At 27.1% G+C, this 15,400-nt stretch overlaps 1 protein-coding gene across 5 annotated transcripts; it reads left to right on the plus strand.

The window, feature by feature from the left end:
* Positions 1-7,458: 7,458 nt before the first annotated feature.
* Positions 7,459-12,128, plus strand: LOC127241168 (squamosa promoter-binding-like protein 12). Of its 5 annotated transcripts, none has more exons than XM_051260087.1 (5): positions 7,459-7,590; positions 9,031-9,741; positions 9,822-9,964; positions 11,149-11,382; positions 11,450-12,126. In XM_051260087.1, exons 2-5 carry the CDS (start codon positions 9,080-9,082, stop codon positions 11,713-11,715), a joined length of 1,305 nt encoding a protein of 434 aa, XP_051116044.1. In that variant the 5' UTR covers positions 7,459-7,590; positions 9,031-9,079; the 3' UTR covers positions 11,716-12,126. The 5 variants fall into 5 exon arrangements, with proteins under 5 accessions (XP_051116044.1, XP_051116045.1, XP_051116046.1 ...); XM_051260088.1 differs by lacking the exon at positions 7,459-7,590 and adding an exon at positions 7,648-7,836 and having other exon boundaries at positions 11,450-12,127; XM_051260089.1 differs by lacking the exon at positions 7,459-7,590 and adding an exon at positions 7,648-7,814 and having other exon boundaries at positions 11,450-12,127.
* The last annotated feature ends 3,272 nt before the right edge of the window (positions 12,129-15,400 follow it).

Below are 15,400 nucleotides of genomic sequence, written 5' to 3' on the forward strand. Positions count from 1 at the left end.
CTCTAGTTACACGGTTAAAATGGTAAAAGAGATTTGCGCGACTAAATAAACAATTTATACTAAATTTAATGAAAGATAAAATCAAGTATGTTTCTTTTGGTTGAATTTGAGAAATTTTGGTTTTGATTTAATATTAAAATAATATTTGATAGGATGTTTTGTGTGAAAAAAAAAAAAAATTTCGGAACACGCAGAATCAAAATAGTAAAATTGGAAAAATTAAAGTAAAAAAACATACCCGTATATCCCATAAAGAGAGTAACGTCCTTTTCTTTTTTTTTTTTTACGTCCAGTATAAACGATAAAAATACTTTTATTAGTATTGTATAATATAAAAGTAATAATATTTGTATAATATATTGTATATTAAAAAAGTATTTATTATATTAGATAGATAGTATAATTACTAAATTAAAAAATAATAACTGAAATAGAAAATAAAAATCTTTTTTAAGAGTCGGAAAAAGTTAATTTTGAGGGTAGAAGTATATTTTATAAAAATATAAATCTATAAATAATTAATACTCCATCCGTTTCGTATCCAGTTTTTCATTTTAGTTTGTCCTATAACAAAGTATCTATTTCTTTTTTTTTTAGTAATTGTACTATCTACCTAACATTACAAATACCCTTACAACTTACAATATATTACACAAATGTCATTATCTTTATATCACACAATATTAATAAGGTTATTTTAGTAATTTCTACTTTATTCCTACTATATTCTAATATAATACTAGTATTTTTAAAATACAGTGAAAAAACATATAGATATATAATTATGGGACGGAGGGAGTAATATTTTTAATTAAACATGTACTCCCTCCGTCCACAAACTAATGTCCTACTTTCCTTATTGAGACGCCCAACAACTATTATCCTATTTCCTGTTTTAAACACAAATTTTACATTTTTACCCTTCATTTATTTATTATTTTTAATTTCTTAAGGACAAATTTGTTCATTTATAACAAAAAGGCAATCACTTAAAAAACCGTATAAATATATTTTTTGACAATAAAAAATTGACTGTGGAAGTATATTACATCACAACCATATATTTCACACCGTACAACCAAACGCACCCTAAATGTGGATTTAAATTACTTTGTAGAAGAGGTTAATAGTTGTAATGATTAAGTAGGCAATCATCATTTCATCCTTTTTATTATTTTATTATTATTATTTAAAAAAAAAAATTGCCTCTTTATTGGGAAGTGAGGAGCCTCGAAATTCATCATTTCTCATAATTTTCTTTCATCATTTCTCACCATTATAAATATATATATATATAAAAGTATCTTATTAAGCATTTAATTTAAATGTTCTTACATAGTAAAAAAAAAAAAAACTGTTACATAGTGGGCTAATTGTACGTCTTAATTTGAATTTTTTTATTTGAAAATTAATTTAAATATTACTCATTTCGTTCCACGTGCCAGGTCTATGTTGCCGCCGCTTCTATCCATCTCATGTACTATATCACTTTCTTTTTTGGGAAAATAATTATACACTTTAATTTCATTTTAAACTTTTTAATTTTATTTTTTAAAAATTTTTTAATTAAACTAATTAATTATCTTAATCTTAATTTATAATTATTTATATTATAAGATAATTATTTTCACTAATATATTCTTTTAATTATCTACTAATTACACCTCTCCTAAAATACCGTGTCTATAGTGTTATCAAAATAATACTCCTTCCGTCCCATTGATAGGTTACCATTTTTCATTTTCGTTTGTCCCAAAACAAAGTTATCATTTTCTAATTTAGTAATTGTACTACCTTCTTCACATAATAATACACTTTCAACTTACAATATATTACACAAATTTTATTACTTTTATATTACACCATACTAATAGGAGTATTTTTGTCTTTTTACTACAATTCAATATAATACTAATATTAAAAAATCTACGTGCAAAAAGAAAACGTCACCCTTCCAACGGGACCGGAGGAGTAATTAAAAAATAAATTTGAAACTCCAACCAAACAAATAAATTGTCAAAATAATATTAAAAATGGGCTGATTTTTTGGGTCGAGGCCCATTATCGATGTATTAATTAAATGTCCATTTTGGCCCCAACAAATTGGGTATATGAGGCTGTACTTCTATCTATACACATCTGAAATAGAAAAGTTTATCATCGCTTAATAAATACATTCTAAAATTAAATACAAATAAGAAAATAAAGACAGATGTGTTTTTTTAATTGAAAAAGTATATATATATTTTTCAAAAAAAATAAACTATATTATACTTTTTTATTATTTACACAATTATTTATACATCACATAAAAAAAAATATTCGTTCAAATCAGTAATCAATATATATTTACTGTTCATTGATTCTAAATATAAGAAAAACGAGTATATTTGTAATCTCAAAAATATAGAAATGAAAATTCTAAAATTCATTCGTAATTTGAGTGCGAATATATTAAACATCATTAAATAAGGACTGCGAGGGCATTAGACAGAAAGTTTATAAAACTATGAAAAAGTCCGACGCAATTTTGAAAGTATAATTTTTTTTACGTAATTGTGTGAAATCACAAATAAATGTTGTGCAATTTTGTCGATATTCAAATGTTCGTACAATTCAAGTAATTAATCGAAAAATAAAACTAATATTCGTAATAATTGAATTGTAATATAAAATATGCATAAAGAAAATTTTGTTTAGGTCAAAAGTACGAGTAAAATAACGAATAAATACTTAAAAACATATTATAAAAATATTGATCGTCATATGAAAAAAAATATTAAAAAAAATGTCAGAAATACAAATCTTCATCTGACTAAATTTAATTTTCTTATATAAAAAATACAAACAACAACTGAACTCTTATCAAATCGATGCAATATTTCATTGCGATAATATATACTCCTTCCGTCTTAATATAATAGTCTCATTTATCATTTTTGTCCGTTCTAAAATAATAGTCTTATTTTCATAAATAACCATATCATCATAAAACTATTCATACTTTTTCATTTTTATTACGCAATTGTCACTACTTTTTACACTAATACACTCACAAGGTAAAAAAATCTTTTATCTACATTTTTTACCAACTATCAATATAATATCAATATTCCTTAATTCTCGTGCGTAACCCAATTAAGACTATAATTTTGGGACGGAGGGAGTATACAATTTTAAATTTAACTATATATATATATTGTTCATATATACCTATGTAGTTGGATCCATTCCATAGATTAAAGGTCTTGATAATATTATTACACAATATATAATAGTTTTATTTTTTCATATAATATTTTGTCCTTTAACATCTAAGTCATACACATTTTTAATATAATATTCCATCCGTTCTAAAATTATGGTCTTATTTGAGTTGGATACAAAATTTTAAAAATATTGATATTATATTGATAGTTGATAAAAAAATATGAATAAAAGACGTTTTTGCCTTTACAAGTGTATTAGTATAAAAAAATAGTGACATTTATGTAATAATAATAAAAAAAGTATGGATAATTTTACGGTGATATAAATATTTATGAAAATGAGACTATTGTTTTAAGACGGACAAAAATAGTAAACAAGACTATTGTATTGGGACGGACGGAGTGTTACTTTCGTCTCATAAGAAGAGTATCATAAATTTTTTGCGTGTTAATATTTGAATATTAATTATTATATTAATACGTAGCATAAATTAAGAGAAAATACAAAAATATTTATATTAATCTATTATAATACAAATATAATGATATTTGTAGAGTAAATTGTAGTATTATTATTTTTAAAATCGTGTGCCCAACCGAATAAGTCTATTCTTTTGGAGTAGAGAAAGTATATATTTATTTTTTTTAAAAAAAAACATCAATATCGAAAGTAAATTATGAATTAAATTTTTTAGTAGAATTAACCTATTATTGCCCGTGTAATTACAACGGAAATGAATAATCTTGTAAATATTATGATATTTTTATATAAATTACTCTCTCCGTTCAATATAATTGTCTTATTTACCATTTTTGTTCGTCCTAAAATAATAGTCTTATTTTAATAAATAACCATATCACTATAAAACTACTTCTATTTTTTCATTTTTATTACACAATTGTCGCTACTTTTTACACTAATACACTCACAACGGTAAAAAATTTTGTATCCATACTTTTTACCCACTGTCAATATAATATCAATATTTCTTAAATATGGTACTCAACCCAATTAAAATTATATTTATGATACGGAGTGAGTATGGAACAAGTTGGTATATACTCACAATGAAGAATGATTGCTATTTTCTTAAAGAGGAATTAAAATATTAAAATAATAAGGTAGTAGTAGTTTTCTTTTTTAATTTTTTAAATGAAAAGTAAACAAATTCATGAAAATTTAAAGGCGTGTTTGATTGGTTTTTAATTATTTATATTGTCCTCGTCCACAACCAATTTATCAATTTATTTTTTGTATAGTAATATTTGAATATTAATTATTATATTAAAATATAATACAAATTAAAAAAAATCATAAAAATACTTTTATTTGTGTTTTATAATACTAATGTACCGTTATTTGTATAAGAAATATAAGAATATTTTTAATGTTAAAAATAATGACACAAAATGTAAATAGATAGATTGGTTGCGGAAGAATATAGTATTTTTCTTTTCAAAAATATTAAATTAAATAATTTACTTTTTACTTATATTAAAAATTATTTAAGGTGTGTTTTTTTTTTTTTTTTGGTGTGAAAATTTGTAGGTGCCATTATTTAAGTGTACTATCAGTAAATTTTCAAACATCCGATAAGATAAGTTACATTAGACGAACTATGTATATAAAAGAAAATTCGAAGACAACGACTATAATAAAGGTATAGTAAAATAAAATAGTAACATATTATGTGAATAATTGCATTTTATTACTTATGTAAACTATGGATTATTCACAATCTAAAATAATTAAATAGTTATAGATGAAAAATATTTAAAAAAATTGTATATTAATATCAAAATAAATTATATAAATCCTTATATAAAATATTATATATATTTTTACATTAAAATGATAATTTATGCATATTTATCTCTTCATAATTTTATTATTTCTAAATAAATTATAACTAATTTATAGTTATTTTTTCCACTTATCTAAGTATATTTATATAAATTATTATTATTATTATTATAATAATAATTATTATTTTTTATTGTTGTAATGCAAAATGCTATTTTTATCTATTTCTCATTATATTACAATATCATATAATTTTAAATTTTCGGTATTCAATTAAAATTATATTTTTTTTCATCTAGACTAATTATGTTATAATATTCGGGCACTGAGATTTATAAATAATAATAATTTAATATAATAGTATGATAGATAAAAAATAAAGTAGAGTATTATAAAAATTTATTAAAAATTAATAATAATGTAGTGAGGTATAAATTATATATAAATTTAATTAAAAAAATGACATAATTATTCTAAACGGAAAAAGTAAAATAAAAAAATTCGGACATTAAAATATTACGTCCTCCATCCTATGTTTTTCGTCTATTATTTCTATTTTTGTGTATCCCACCTTATTTTCGTGATATAATTATATTTTAAAATTGATTTTAATCTTAATTTATAATTAATTTGATTATTGTTTTTATTAAAATATTTCTTAATTATTAACTAATTATATTTTACCTAAAGTTATCGTATCTACAATAAATTAGACACAAAATGTGGGATGGAGAGAGTAGTATTTTATAGTAAGTACTCCCTCGGTCCTAATTTAAATTATCATTTTCGTTAATCATAGTAAAAAATATCTCTTTTAGTAAAAATAATCATACACTAATATCAAAATATTTTTAACTTTTATTTAAAATACAAATATATCATTACAAATACAAGGTAAAAAATGTCGAAATTTCTTACACACTTTAACTAACTAATAAAATATTATTTTATATGTCATAAAATAATAGTCCAATTTTGTTATTTTCGTGCGTTTAAAAAAAATAGTCCTAATTTTATTTTTGGTAACTAGTTTCTAATCTTTTACAAAACTATCTCTATTTTTATAATTACATAAAGTAAAAGTATTTTAATCTCTTAGAAACACTTTTACCCAAAATATCAATTTAATACTAATATTTATTAATTCTCATTCTCATTCCAAATATCCATATTATTTTGGGACAAAAAAAAAAAAAAAACTTTCTCGGTCCCAATTTAAAATACTAATTTTACCTTTTCGTCTGTCCTATTTTAAAGTATTTATTTCTTTTAGTTAAGATAATCATATACTAATACCAAAATACCATTAATTTTTATTTAAATTACAAACATACAAATGATATATACATTTAATTTTTATATAAAGTCAAATGACAAAAATATTCAAATGTCTTACACACTTATACTAATCAATAAAATATTACTCCCTCCGTCTCAGATACTGTGTCTACTACACTGTAGACACCGTATTTTAGGTAGGATGTAATTAGTAGATAATTAAGAATGTATTAGTGAAAATAATTATCCTATAATATAAATACTTATAAATTAAAATTAAGATAACTAGTTAGTTTAATTAAAATTTAAAAAAATAAAATTTAAAAATTTAAATTGAGATTAAAGTGTGTAATTATTTTCCAAAAAATGAAAGTGACATGGTATGTGGGACGAACAAAAACGGCAACATGGACATGGTATATGAGACGGAGAGAGTATTATTTTTTAATCTATACAAAATCTCAAAGAGTCTCTTTCAAAATGGACGAAAATATTTTTAATCTAATACTAAATCCTAAATAGAGTTTAAAATTATGCTTCTTTCGTCCCAATAGAGTTGTCTTGTTTTTTTATTTTTGTCTGTCACAAAACAATTATTTTGTTTCCTTATTTAGTAATCGTAATCTCCACTTTATAACAAAATTAATCATACTTTTTTAAACTATCCATAATTATTACTTTAATATATATATTTTTAAATTATTTAAAAATAAAAATATTTTAATTTTTTATATTTTAATTTATATCCACTTTTAATTAAATATTATTATTTATTAATTTTTTAAACATCATTTTTAGAGTATAAAATTTTAGATAAATAAAAGAACAAAACCCAAAAACGACAACAAGGAAATAGACAAGAGATACAACAATGGCGGGTCCCATTTCGTTTCCACTGTTGCACTACTTTCTGCCATGTGCCAGTTGCAGACCAAAATCCCTGTCCTTTTCTGTCATCCAATCTCAGCCGTCCACCTGTCCTCCGCCATCCCCCACCGTCCCTTTACACTCACTAATCTACACTAGGTCCCTCTGCACCCTCCCACACTCCCAAATTCATCACCACCGTCCATTCCTAAAACCGAAATTGCAACCGTCAGATTCAACCCGGTGCACAAAAACCGCGCTGCAGGGTATCACAATCCCCTGCCTCCTCTCCATTGTATAGTAAGCTCACACTGTTATCGCCATTGTTCCCACTCAGTGGCTTTCTCCATTTGGTAAGAAATTTGTCGCCTCACTTTCGCTCAAACCCCCAAATTCTCCACACATTATTGGATCCCTCTCTGCGCGCACTGGGTAAGCTGCAGCTCTCTTTATTTTTCCTTATCGAGAAGGTGTTTTTTTGACCTTTTTCTGCTGTTATTCGTTGCTTAATCATGCTGTGGCTCGGTTAACTAATTTATCTTCACTGCTGTAATCATTGCGCCGGGAATGTGGGAACTATTTCTCCGGTCAATGCGATGAACTCTGCCGGATTCGGGGATGGATTGTAATTATAATGGCTGAAAAAGCATCCTCAAGTAGTTCGCGCTAATTGAAATTGTATTCCGTTCCTAATTGTGTGGATTTGTCTCCGATTTCTTCTTCTGTCTTCGACTACTGTTAATTTTTCTAGTTTTTTTAATGATTGATTGATTTCTACGTGATTGTGGATTGGAAACAGCTTGTATGTACTGATTGTGGAAGTGTTTTTGTTGTTTGTTTGTTTGTTTGTTTGTTTTCATTAAATTTGTGTTGTTGTAGTTCCAATAATGAAACCCTAGCTAGGTTGGGGACCATAAACTGCCCCCATAGCTATTTAATTCCTGAGTGTATTATTGAAGAGTGTGAGGTGTAGGTGGAGACTATACATTTTTAGTTAGCAGTGTAGTTAGTACTAAGTGGTAATTCCCGATCGAAGAATTAAAGCAACAGCTGTTTTGGTAGTGATTTTTGCTGACATCTGTGCGGTTAGTTAGGTGAAAAGTCATTGAAAGCGACATATGGGGGACTTGATTGATCATAATTCATTTGTGCAATTAGTTAGGTGGAGATTTGAGATCCTCTGATCTTGTTATTAATGGAGTTTAATCCGGGATGAAACTGAGCAGGTGAAAAGTCAGTTGGTGCGAAAATAGAAAGTTGGAGATAGATTATAGAGAAATGCCATTTTTTGATTTGTTCTTGGTGGTGGTGTTGTGTTGTCTGAAAGAAAAGAAAAGTTGGGTTAAGCTTCAGGCAGTCTGTAGAAATTAGTAAACAGCCTTTTCAGTTATGCAAACTGCTGAAAGTACGAAGAGAGAGAGAGAGAGAGAGAGAGAGAGAGAGAGAGAGAGAGAGAGAGAGAGAGAGTAATTTTGTCAGAAACTTTGAAGAATCAATGAAGAAAAAGATAGTCTGACTTTGTGATATGTATGATTGCTTGAACTTTTATGATGAACAGAAAAATGGGGTTTTGTAGGCTTTGATTTTTGGTTTTGTGATGATCTTTTCTTGTTTTTCACTGTCTCCATGTTAATCTGTTCAAGTTTTGGACCTGTTTTCTTTTGAGATTTTTCATAGTTTGTTCTAATCTACACATTTCTTCCTTGAATCTGTTCTAATAATCCACATTGCAAAAGTTTAGATAAGATCTTGAGAACTTATTTATGCTAAGCTCATTTGTATTTGATAATTTGAGGGATTTGATGTTCTTATTTGAGGTTCTCCTCTGGTTTTCGGGGATTTAATCTCTGTTTTTTCACATCACATTTGCAGCGTGGAATGCTCGGAAAGCGAATGGATAATTAACTGAGAAGCAAATCTGATGAGCCAATATTCAGAGATGGACTGGAATGCAAAATGGGATTGGGAGAACATAGTCATGTGTGGTTCAAAATCGATCGAGAGTTCAAAAAAGTTGCAGTTAGCAGACTGGATGGTTGTCGACGATGGAGAAACCGAAGCTGGATCGTTCAATCTCTCGGCAGGATGCGGTAATAGCGCCGTTTCCGGCTCCGACAGCGGCCGCGTTTATTCTGCCAAGAGCTCAATATCAGCATCTACCGATTCCTCCACAAAGGATGGGCTGCAAACTACCCGCTGTCGATTTTTCGAGGAATTTTCTGGCGAAAAAATGGAGCTGAAAGGGACTAATTTATCGAGAGGCGCGGATTCTTCTATGGGTTCTGGAGAACAACTGATTGGCCTCAAGCTTGGCAAGCGAACTTATTTCGAGAACGGCAATGTTGGGAGCAATGTTAAGAACCCGTGTTTTCCTGTGATGAATACGTCCGCCATTTCGATGAAGAAAATGAAATCCGCAGCTCAAATCCCGTCGGTGCCGCGATGTGTAGTCGAAGGCTGCAATACTGATCTTTCAGCTGCGAAAGAATATCACCGAAAACATCGAGTTTGTGAAAGTCATTCGAAATGGCCTAAAGTTATCGTCGGAGGCCTTGAACGTCGGTTTTGCCAACAGTGCAGCAGGTAATTATCGATGAAGAAACTTTCGAATTCGACATGAACTGCTTTATTGTATAAAAGAATTGCTCGTTCTTCTTTTGAAGGTTCCACAGTTTGGCAGAGTTTGATGAAAAGAAGCGCAGTTGTCGAAGGCGACTTTCTGATCATAACGCGAGGCGTAGAAAACCAAAGCAGGAAACGATCCAGTTTAATCCGACTAGGCTGTCATCGCCGTTCTTTGGTAATGGTACGCTTTTGTTTTAGTTGTACTTAATTATCGATGTGAAATTTTGAATATATTTCATGTCTGTCTTGCAAAATCAGGCACACTTTAGGCGCTTTTAATTATCGAAGTATCGTTTATGTGGCTCAAATGTGTTTAAATCTTCTCGACGCAAGAATGTAGCGTAAACTATTGTCAAAATTGATTTCTACGGTCCCTTTTCGATTCTGAAACCTCAAAAGAATTTAAAAGAAGGGGTAGCTTTCGATACCTGATTGTTGTGGCTTATGTTGCGATAATTTTAGATTCATCGATAAATTTAGTTTCAATGTTATGATAATTTTAGACTAAACTCGTTTCGTGTATGATTCATCAAGAAATCTAGTTTCAATGTTAAGATAATTTTAGACTAAACTTGTTTCATTTATGATTCTATCGATGAATCTAATTTCAATATTGCGATAATTTTAGACCAAACTCATTTCATTTATGATTCATCGGTGAATCTAATTTCAATGTTCCGATAATTTTAGACCAAACACGTTTCATTTATGATTCTTCGGTGGATCCAATTTCAATGTTGCGATAATTTTAGACCAAATTCGTTTCATTTATGATTCTTCGGTGGATCTAATTTCAATGTTGCGATAAGTTTAGACTAAGCTCGTTTCATTTATGATCATCGGTGAATCTAATTTCAATGTTGCGATAATTTTAGACTAAGCTCGTTTCATTTATGATCATCGGTGAATCTAATTTCAATGTTGCGATAATTTTAGACTAAGCTCGTTTCATTTATGATCATCGGTGAATCTAATTTCAATGTTGCGATAATTTTAGACTAAGCTCGTTTCATTAATGATTCATCGGTAAATCTAATTTCAATGTTGCGATAATTTTAGGCTATAAGCTTGTTTCATATATGATTCATAGGTAAATCTAATTTCAATGTTGCGATAATTTTAGACTAAGCTCGTTTCATTAATGATTCATTGGTAAATCTAATTTCAATGTTATGATAATTTTAGGCTAAGTTCGTTTCATTTATGATTCTGAAGATGAATCTAGTTTCAATGTTGCGATAATTTTAGACTAAGCTCGTTTCATTTATGATTCATCGGTAAATCTAATTTCAATGTTGCGATACTTTTAGACTAAGCTTGTTTCAATTATATGATTCTATCGATAAATCTAATTTCGATCGACAGAAGGGAAGCATGAGATGGGTTTCATGCTGAACAACGCTGCGGCGATCGATTATCAAAGTCCCGTCGGCGCGGTGTGGACAAGGACATGCAACTCCAAGTTCACCCTTACAAAAGGGTACTCGAACGAAGACGAAGGCGCCAATAGACAAATCCACGTTCCCGGGATCAAACTGCAGCACTATGCTCCCATCCCCGTCTACATGCACGACAATCCGCCAGAGGTTCTGAACCCAGGTTAGCGGTGCGATTTTGCGTTTTAAAAAATTGATCGTGTTTTAATCTCGGTGTCGTTTTCCGGCAGGTTCGGAGGGGTCTCTGATGTCGTCGTCGTCGCCGGAATACAGCCGTGCTCTCTCTCTTCTGTCAACTAGTTTGTGGGGTTCTTGTGGAACTGATTCCATTCCGGCGGCGGCAGCGGCATCGATGGCGGTGCCGGAAACTCCGGCGGTGATGAATGTGGGAACGGTGCCGGAGGGCGGATTGTGGGCGGCGGGGCACCACCACCGCGGCGGCGGCAATGGTGGGTATGATGAAGAAGAAGACTTGTTCTCTAACATATTGAACTGACTTTCAGTTTTTGGGAGATTTTTAAGGTATGCTTTTTTTTTTTTAATCCTAAACTAAACTGAACTAAGTTATGAAGATGGTAACTTTGTTGGTTTTTGAATCTTTTAAGATATTATTATTGTTATTATTATTATTACTACGGTGGTTTGTCTTTTTATTAATTAGTGTGTCTAATTTTCTATCCTTTTTTTTTCATTTCTTTGTTTAATAACTGTAGTGTCTACTTAATATTACAAATACCCAAGGTTGTTTGGTTCATGGATTTTTTTGTGGGATTGGGAGCAGGATTTATATGTGATATGATTTATTATATTTAGGATTTGGAATCCTATCATATGTTTGGTTGGTAAAATTATGTGGGATTTATATTTCTCACGTCTTGTTTGTTTTTTTATATGAGCGGAAGGATTTGAATTTTTTATATTCTAAATGACATGATTGTTCCCCTATGAATTTTATTTATTTTGATAAATTAAACATCTAATTTATAATAAATATAAATTGAATGTATTAATAATTTTATACGGATTACAATAGGTTATCGTAAATTCGAAACCCGATTCGAACTTGACATATTTATTTGAAGTTAAGTCCAATTATTTGAGTATTAGATCTTGATCCGCGTCATATTATGGGTATTCTAATCGGGTCCGAATCGGATCTAGGGTCTAAGCGGACTATACCTGCACCCAGAGTCGATTTATAATATTAATAATATATAGACTTTAGATATGAAAAAATAATTTCTAACAATATAATTATATTAAAAATATTTTAAAAATTTTAATTTATTTATTTATTTTATTATAATATTTTTTTCATAAAATACATAAATAATATATATTTGGTCAGTACATAATTTTAAATTAAAATTTAAGAATTGTAAAAAAAATTGAATTTGTTAGATCCATCGGGTTTTACCGGGTATAGTTTCGGCCGAATTTGGTATAATCATATCCAATTTGGATCTAAAGTCTAACAATATATATATTCGGGATGGATCTCAGTTCCGGCTGAATTCGACTTATTGTCATTCTGATAATTTTATAATTTAAATAAAATTTATAATAAATAAAAATTTAAAACAATGAATTCATTAATTTATTTTAAAAATATTGTACCATAATAAATAATAGTATTAATTTAATTTAACATATAATTCAAATAAAAATTAATTTTAAAATTATTTAATTTAATTTTATATAAATATATTTATAATATATAATATATTTTTTTTATATAAGAATATAAAAGTAAAATTTAAAATCCTATAGAATGAGATTTAAAAGTAAAAGGTCTACCCCATTACTAATAAATTCCTCATTTGTAGGATTTTGGATTATGTTTTTAAATCACATTATTTTAAATTCCATTATCTTTTTTTAACCAAACATGAATTTTATGGGATTTTAAAATCCAAATCCCATGAAATCCTATCAAATCCTTGAAACAAACAGCCCTCCTGAAGGTGTTTTATTGTTTTTAATTATCTCATTTTTTTTCTTATATATATATACAAATGGGACCAATCCATCTATTTATAGATAATAAGTAACCTTATATTTAAAATGAACAAACAAAAGGTTCAATCTAAATTTCAAAATTTAAAAAGAATGAGTGTGTTTTTCAATTCAAATATTCATTTGAATTCAAAATAAATTGATGTATTGATTCAATTCAAACAAAAGTTTGAATTCATAATTTAAATATTATTGGACACATCAATTCATAAGATAAATACAATTTTGAAATTAAAATTCTAGGAAAAATTTCAAAATAGCTTGTACCACTTAATTATGGTCATGACCAAGTTAGTTATTACATTTTGTCTCATAAATTTAATTACAAAACTTTAAGATTGGTAGACAACAGACTTAGTAATGCCCATGACTAAAGCCATATCAACAAGAATTCATGTCAAAATTAGTTTTTTCGAGTACGCACTCCAAACATCCCATCCGAAGTTCACTTAATCCTAAAATTCATTGGTCTCGAATAAATCCAATTACACTAAGTGTGTTTGTTTGGGGGATTGGATTGGATTTACACTATTCATCCAATTTTTTCCCTAAAAAACATCAAATCAAACACCTATTTTTTATTTTTTATATTATACTAAAAATCAATTTTACATTCAAAACATCACATCAACACCTATTTATATCACGTCATACAACTATTCAAATTCAAAATTTTTACTATTTAAATTCTAACTCAAAATTCAAACCCCAAACAAACACACATTGAGAGGCAACCAATTTGCTCTTAATATATTCCTTTCTACAAAGATAAAAAGATAAATTTATTTTTTAATTTATTTACTTTTTATTGATATTTTTTGTAATATTGTACATAGTATATATGAGTACTTTTTTTTTATTAAAGTAAAAAGTACTTTACTTAAAAAACAAATATATTTAAATTGAACAGACGAAAATATCAAAATAAGTACATATAACTCGGAAAAAATATATATGTGCCTTTAACATTTTTTATTATTTTTTTATTATTATAGTATTATATATTATCTTATTTTCCTTTTTTGCTATTTTTTTTTTTCATTTTTCTTATTCGTTCATATATTAAATTTATCCTATTTGTATATTTGAACTAAACAAAAAAACCAACATTTAAATTGGTCTATTTTTTTGATACGCATATTAAAAAATATTATATTATATAATTAATTGATTTGATTAAGTTGTGTAATATTGTAATGAGTGTTAATCTTAATATTTTTTATTTGATGAAATAATAAAATAAATATTAAAATATTTTATTCTAAATCTCTAATATTGAATATTTTATGTAATGAAATTCTTTTTTAACATGTTAAATAGAAAGTAGTTTGTACAAATAATAAAATTGCATAGAAATAATTACACATAAAATTATAACGGAAGAGCATTTGTTGGAGAACGAAAAATATATTATTCGGTTTGATAAAATAAAAAAATTCATTGAGAAAAATATAACAAAAAAATCAATTATATTTTTATTTATGGGTGTATATATATACAAAAATATACAAATGAATAAATTTAAAATAGGCTAATCAATAGAAAAAAGGTATGTTACATAAAACTCTACCGTCTATACGTAAGCTACGAAGAAGACAAAGAAAAAGATTTTGTAGGAAGAAATAATATGAGTATTTAATACGGAATAAAAACTAAAGAGTAATAAACAAAAAATAAATTATTTTTTACTCTCTTTGTCCTACATATCATGTTTTTGTCCGTCCCATATTCCATGTCACTTTCGTTTTTTAAAAAATAATTACACACTTTTAATCTTATTTTAAACTTTTTAATTTATTTTTTTTTAAATTTTAATTAAACTAATTAGTTATTTTAATCTTAATTTATAATTATTTATATTATAAAATAATTATTTTCACTAATACATTTTTTATTATCTGCTAATTACACTTACCGTATCTACAGTGTAGCAGACACACGGTGTATGAGACGGAGGGAGGAATTTTTAACTCTCAACACACAATGGAAATAAATTGATCAGAATTACCATAATGACAATATGTGTGATAGAAATTTTCTTACAAACAAAATCAAATGACCAAGTAATAAATAGTGCAATTTATAAAAGTAAATTTATATTTTTCCTGATATTTATTAATGAAAAAAAAAATAAAAAATACTATTCTCAATTATGGTGTCGTTTA

Source organism: Andrographis paniculata, unplaced genomic scaffold (genome assembly GCF_009805555.1).
Source record: "Andrographis paniculata isolate CXL003 unplaced genomic scaffold, ASM980555v1 Contig82END, whole genome shotgun sequence".
Lineage (NCBI taxonomy): Eukaryota > Viridiplantae > Streptophyta > Magnoliopsida > Lamiales > Acanthaceae > Andrographis > Andrographis paniculata.

What these genes read in the sequence shown, in the direction of transcription:
- LOC127241168 (XM_051260087.1), top strand. Translation starts at nt 9,080, where the DNA reads ATGAGCCAATATTCAGAGATGGACTGGAATGCAAAATGGGATTGGGAG. An exon ending in TTTTGCCAACAGTGCAGCAG is followed by an intron (nt 9,742 to 9,821) that starts GTAATTATCGAT and finishes CTTCTTTTGAAG; the next exon opens with GTTCCACAGTTTGGCAGAGT. An exon ending in GCCAGAGGTTCTGAACCCAG is followed by an intron (nt 11,383 to 11,449) that starts GTTAGCGGTGCG and finishes GTTTTCCGGCAG; the next exon opens with GTTCGGAGGGGTCTCTGATG.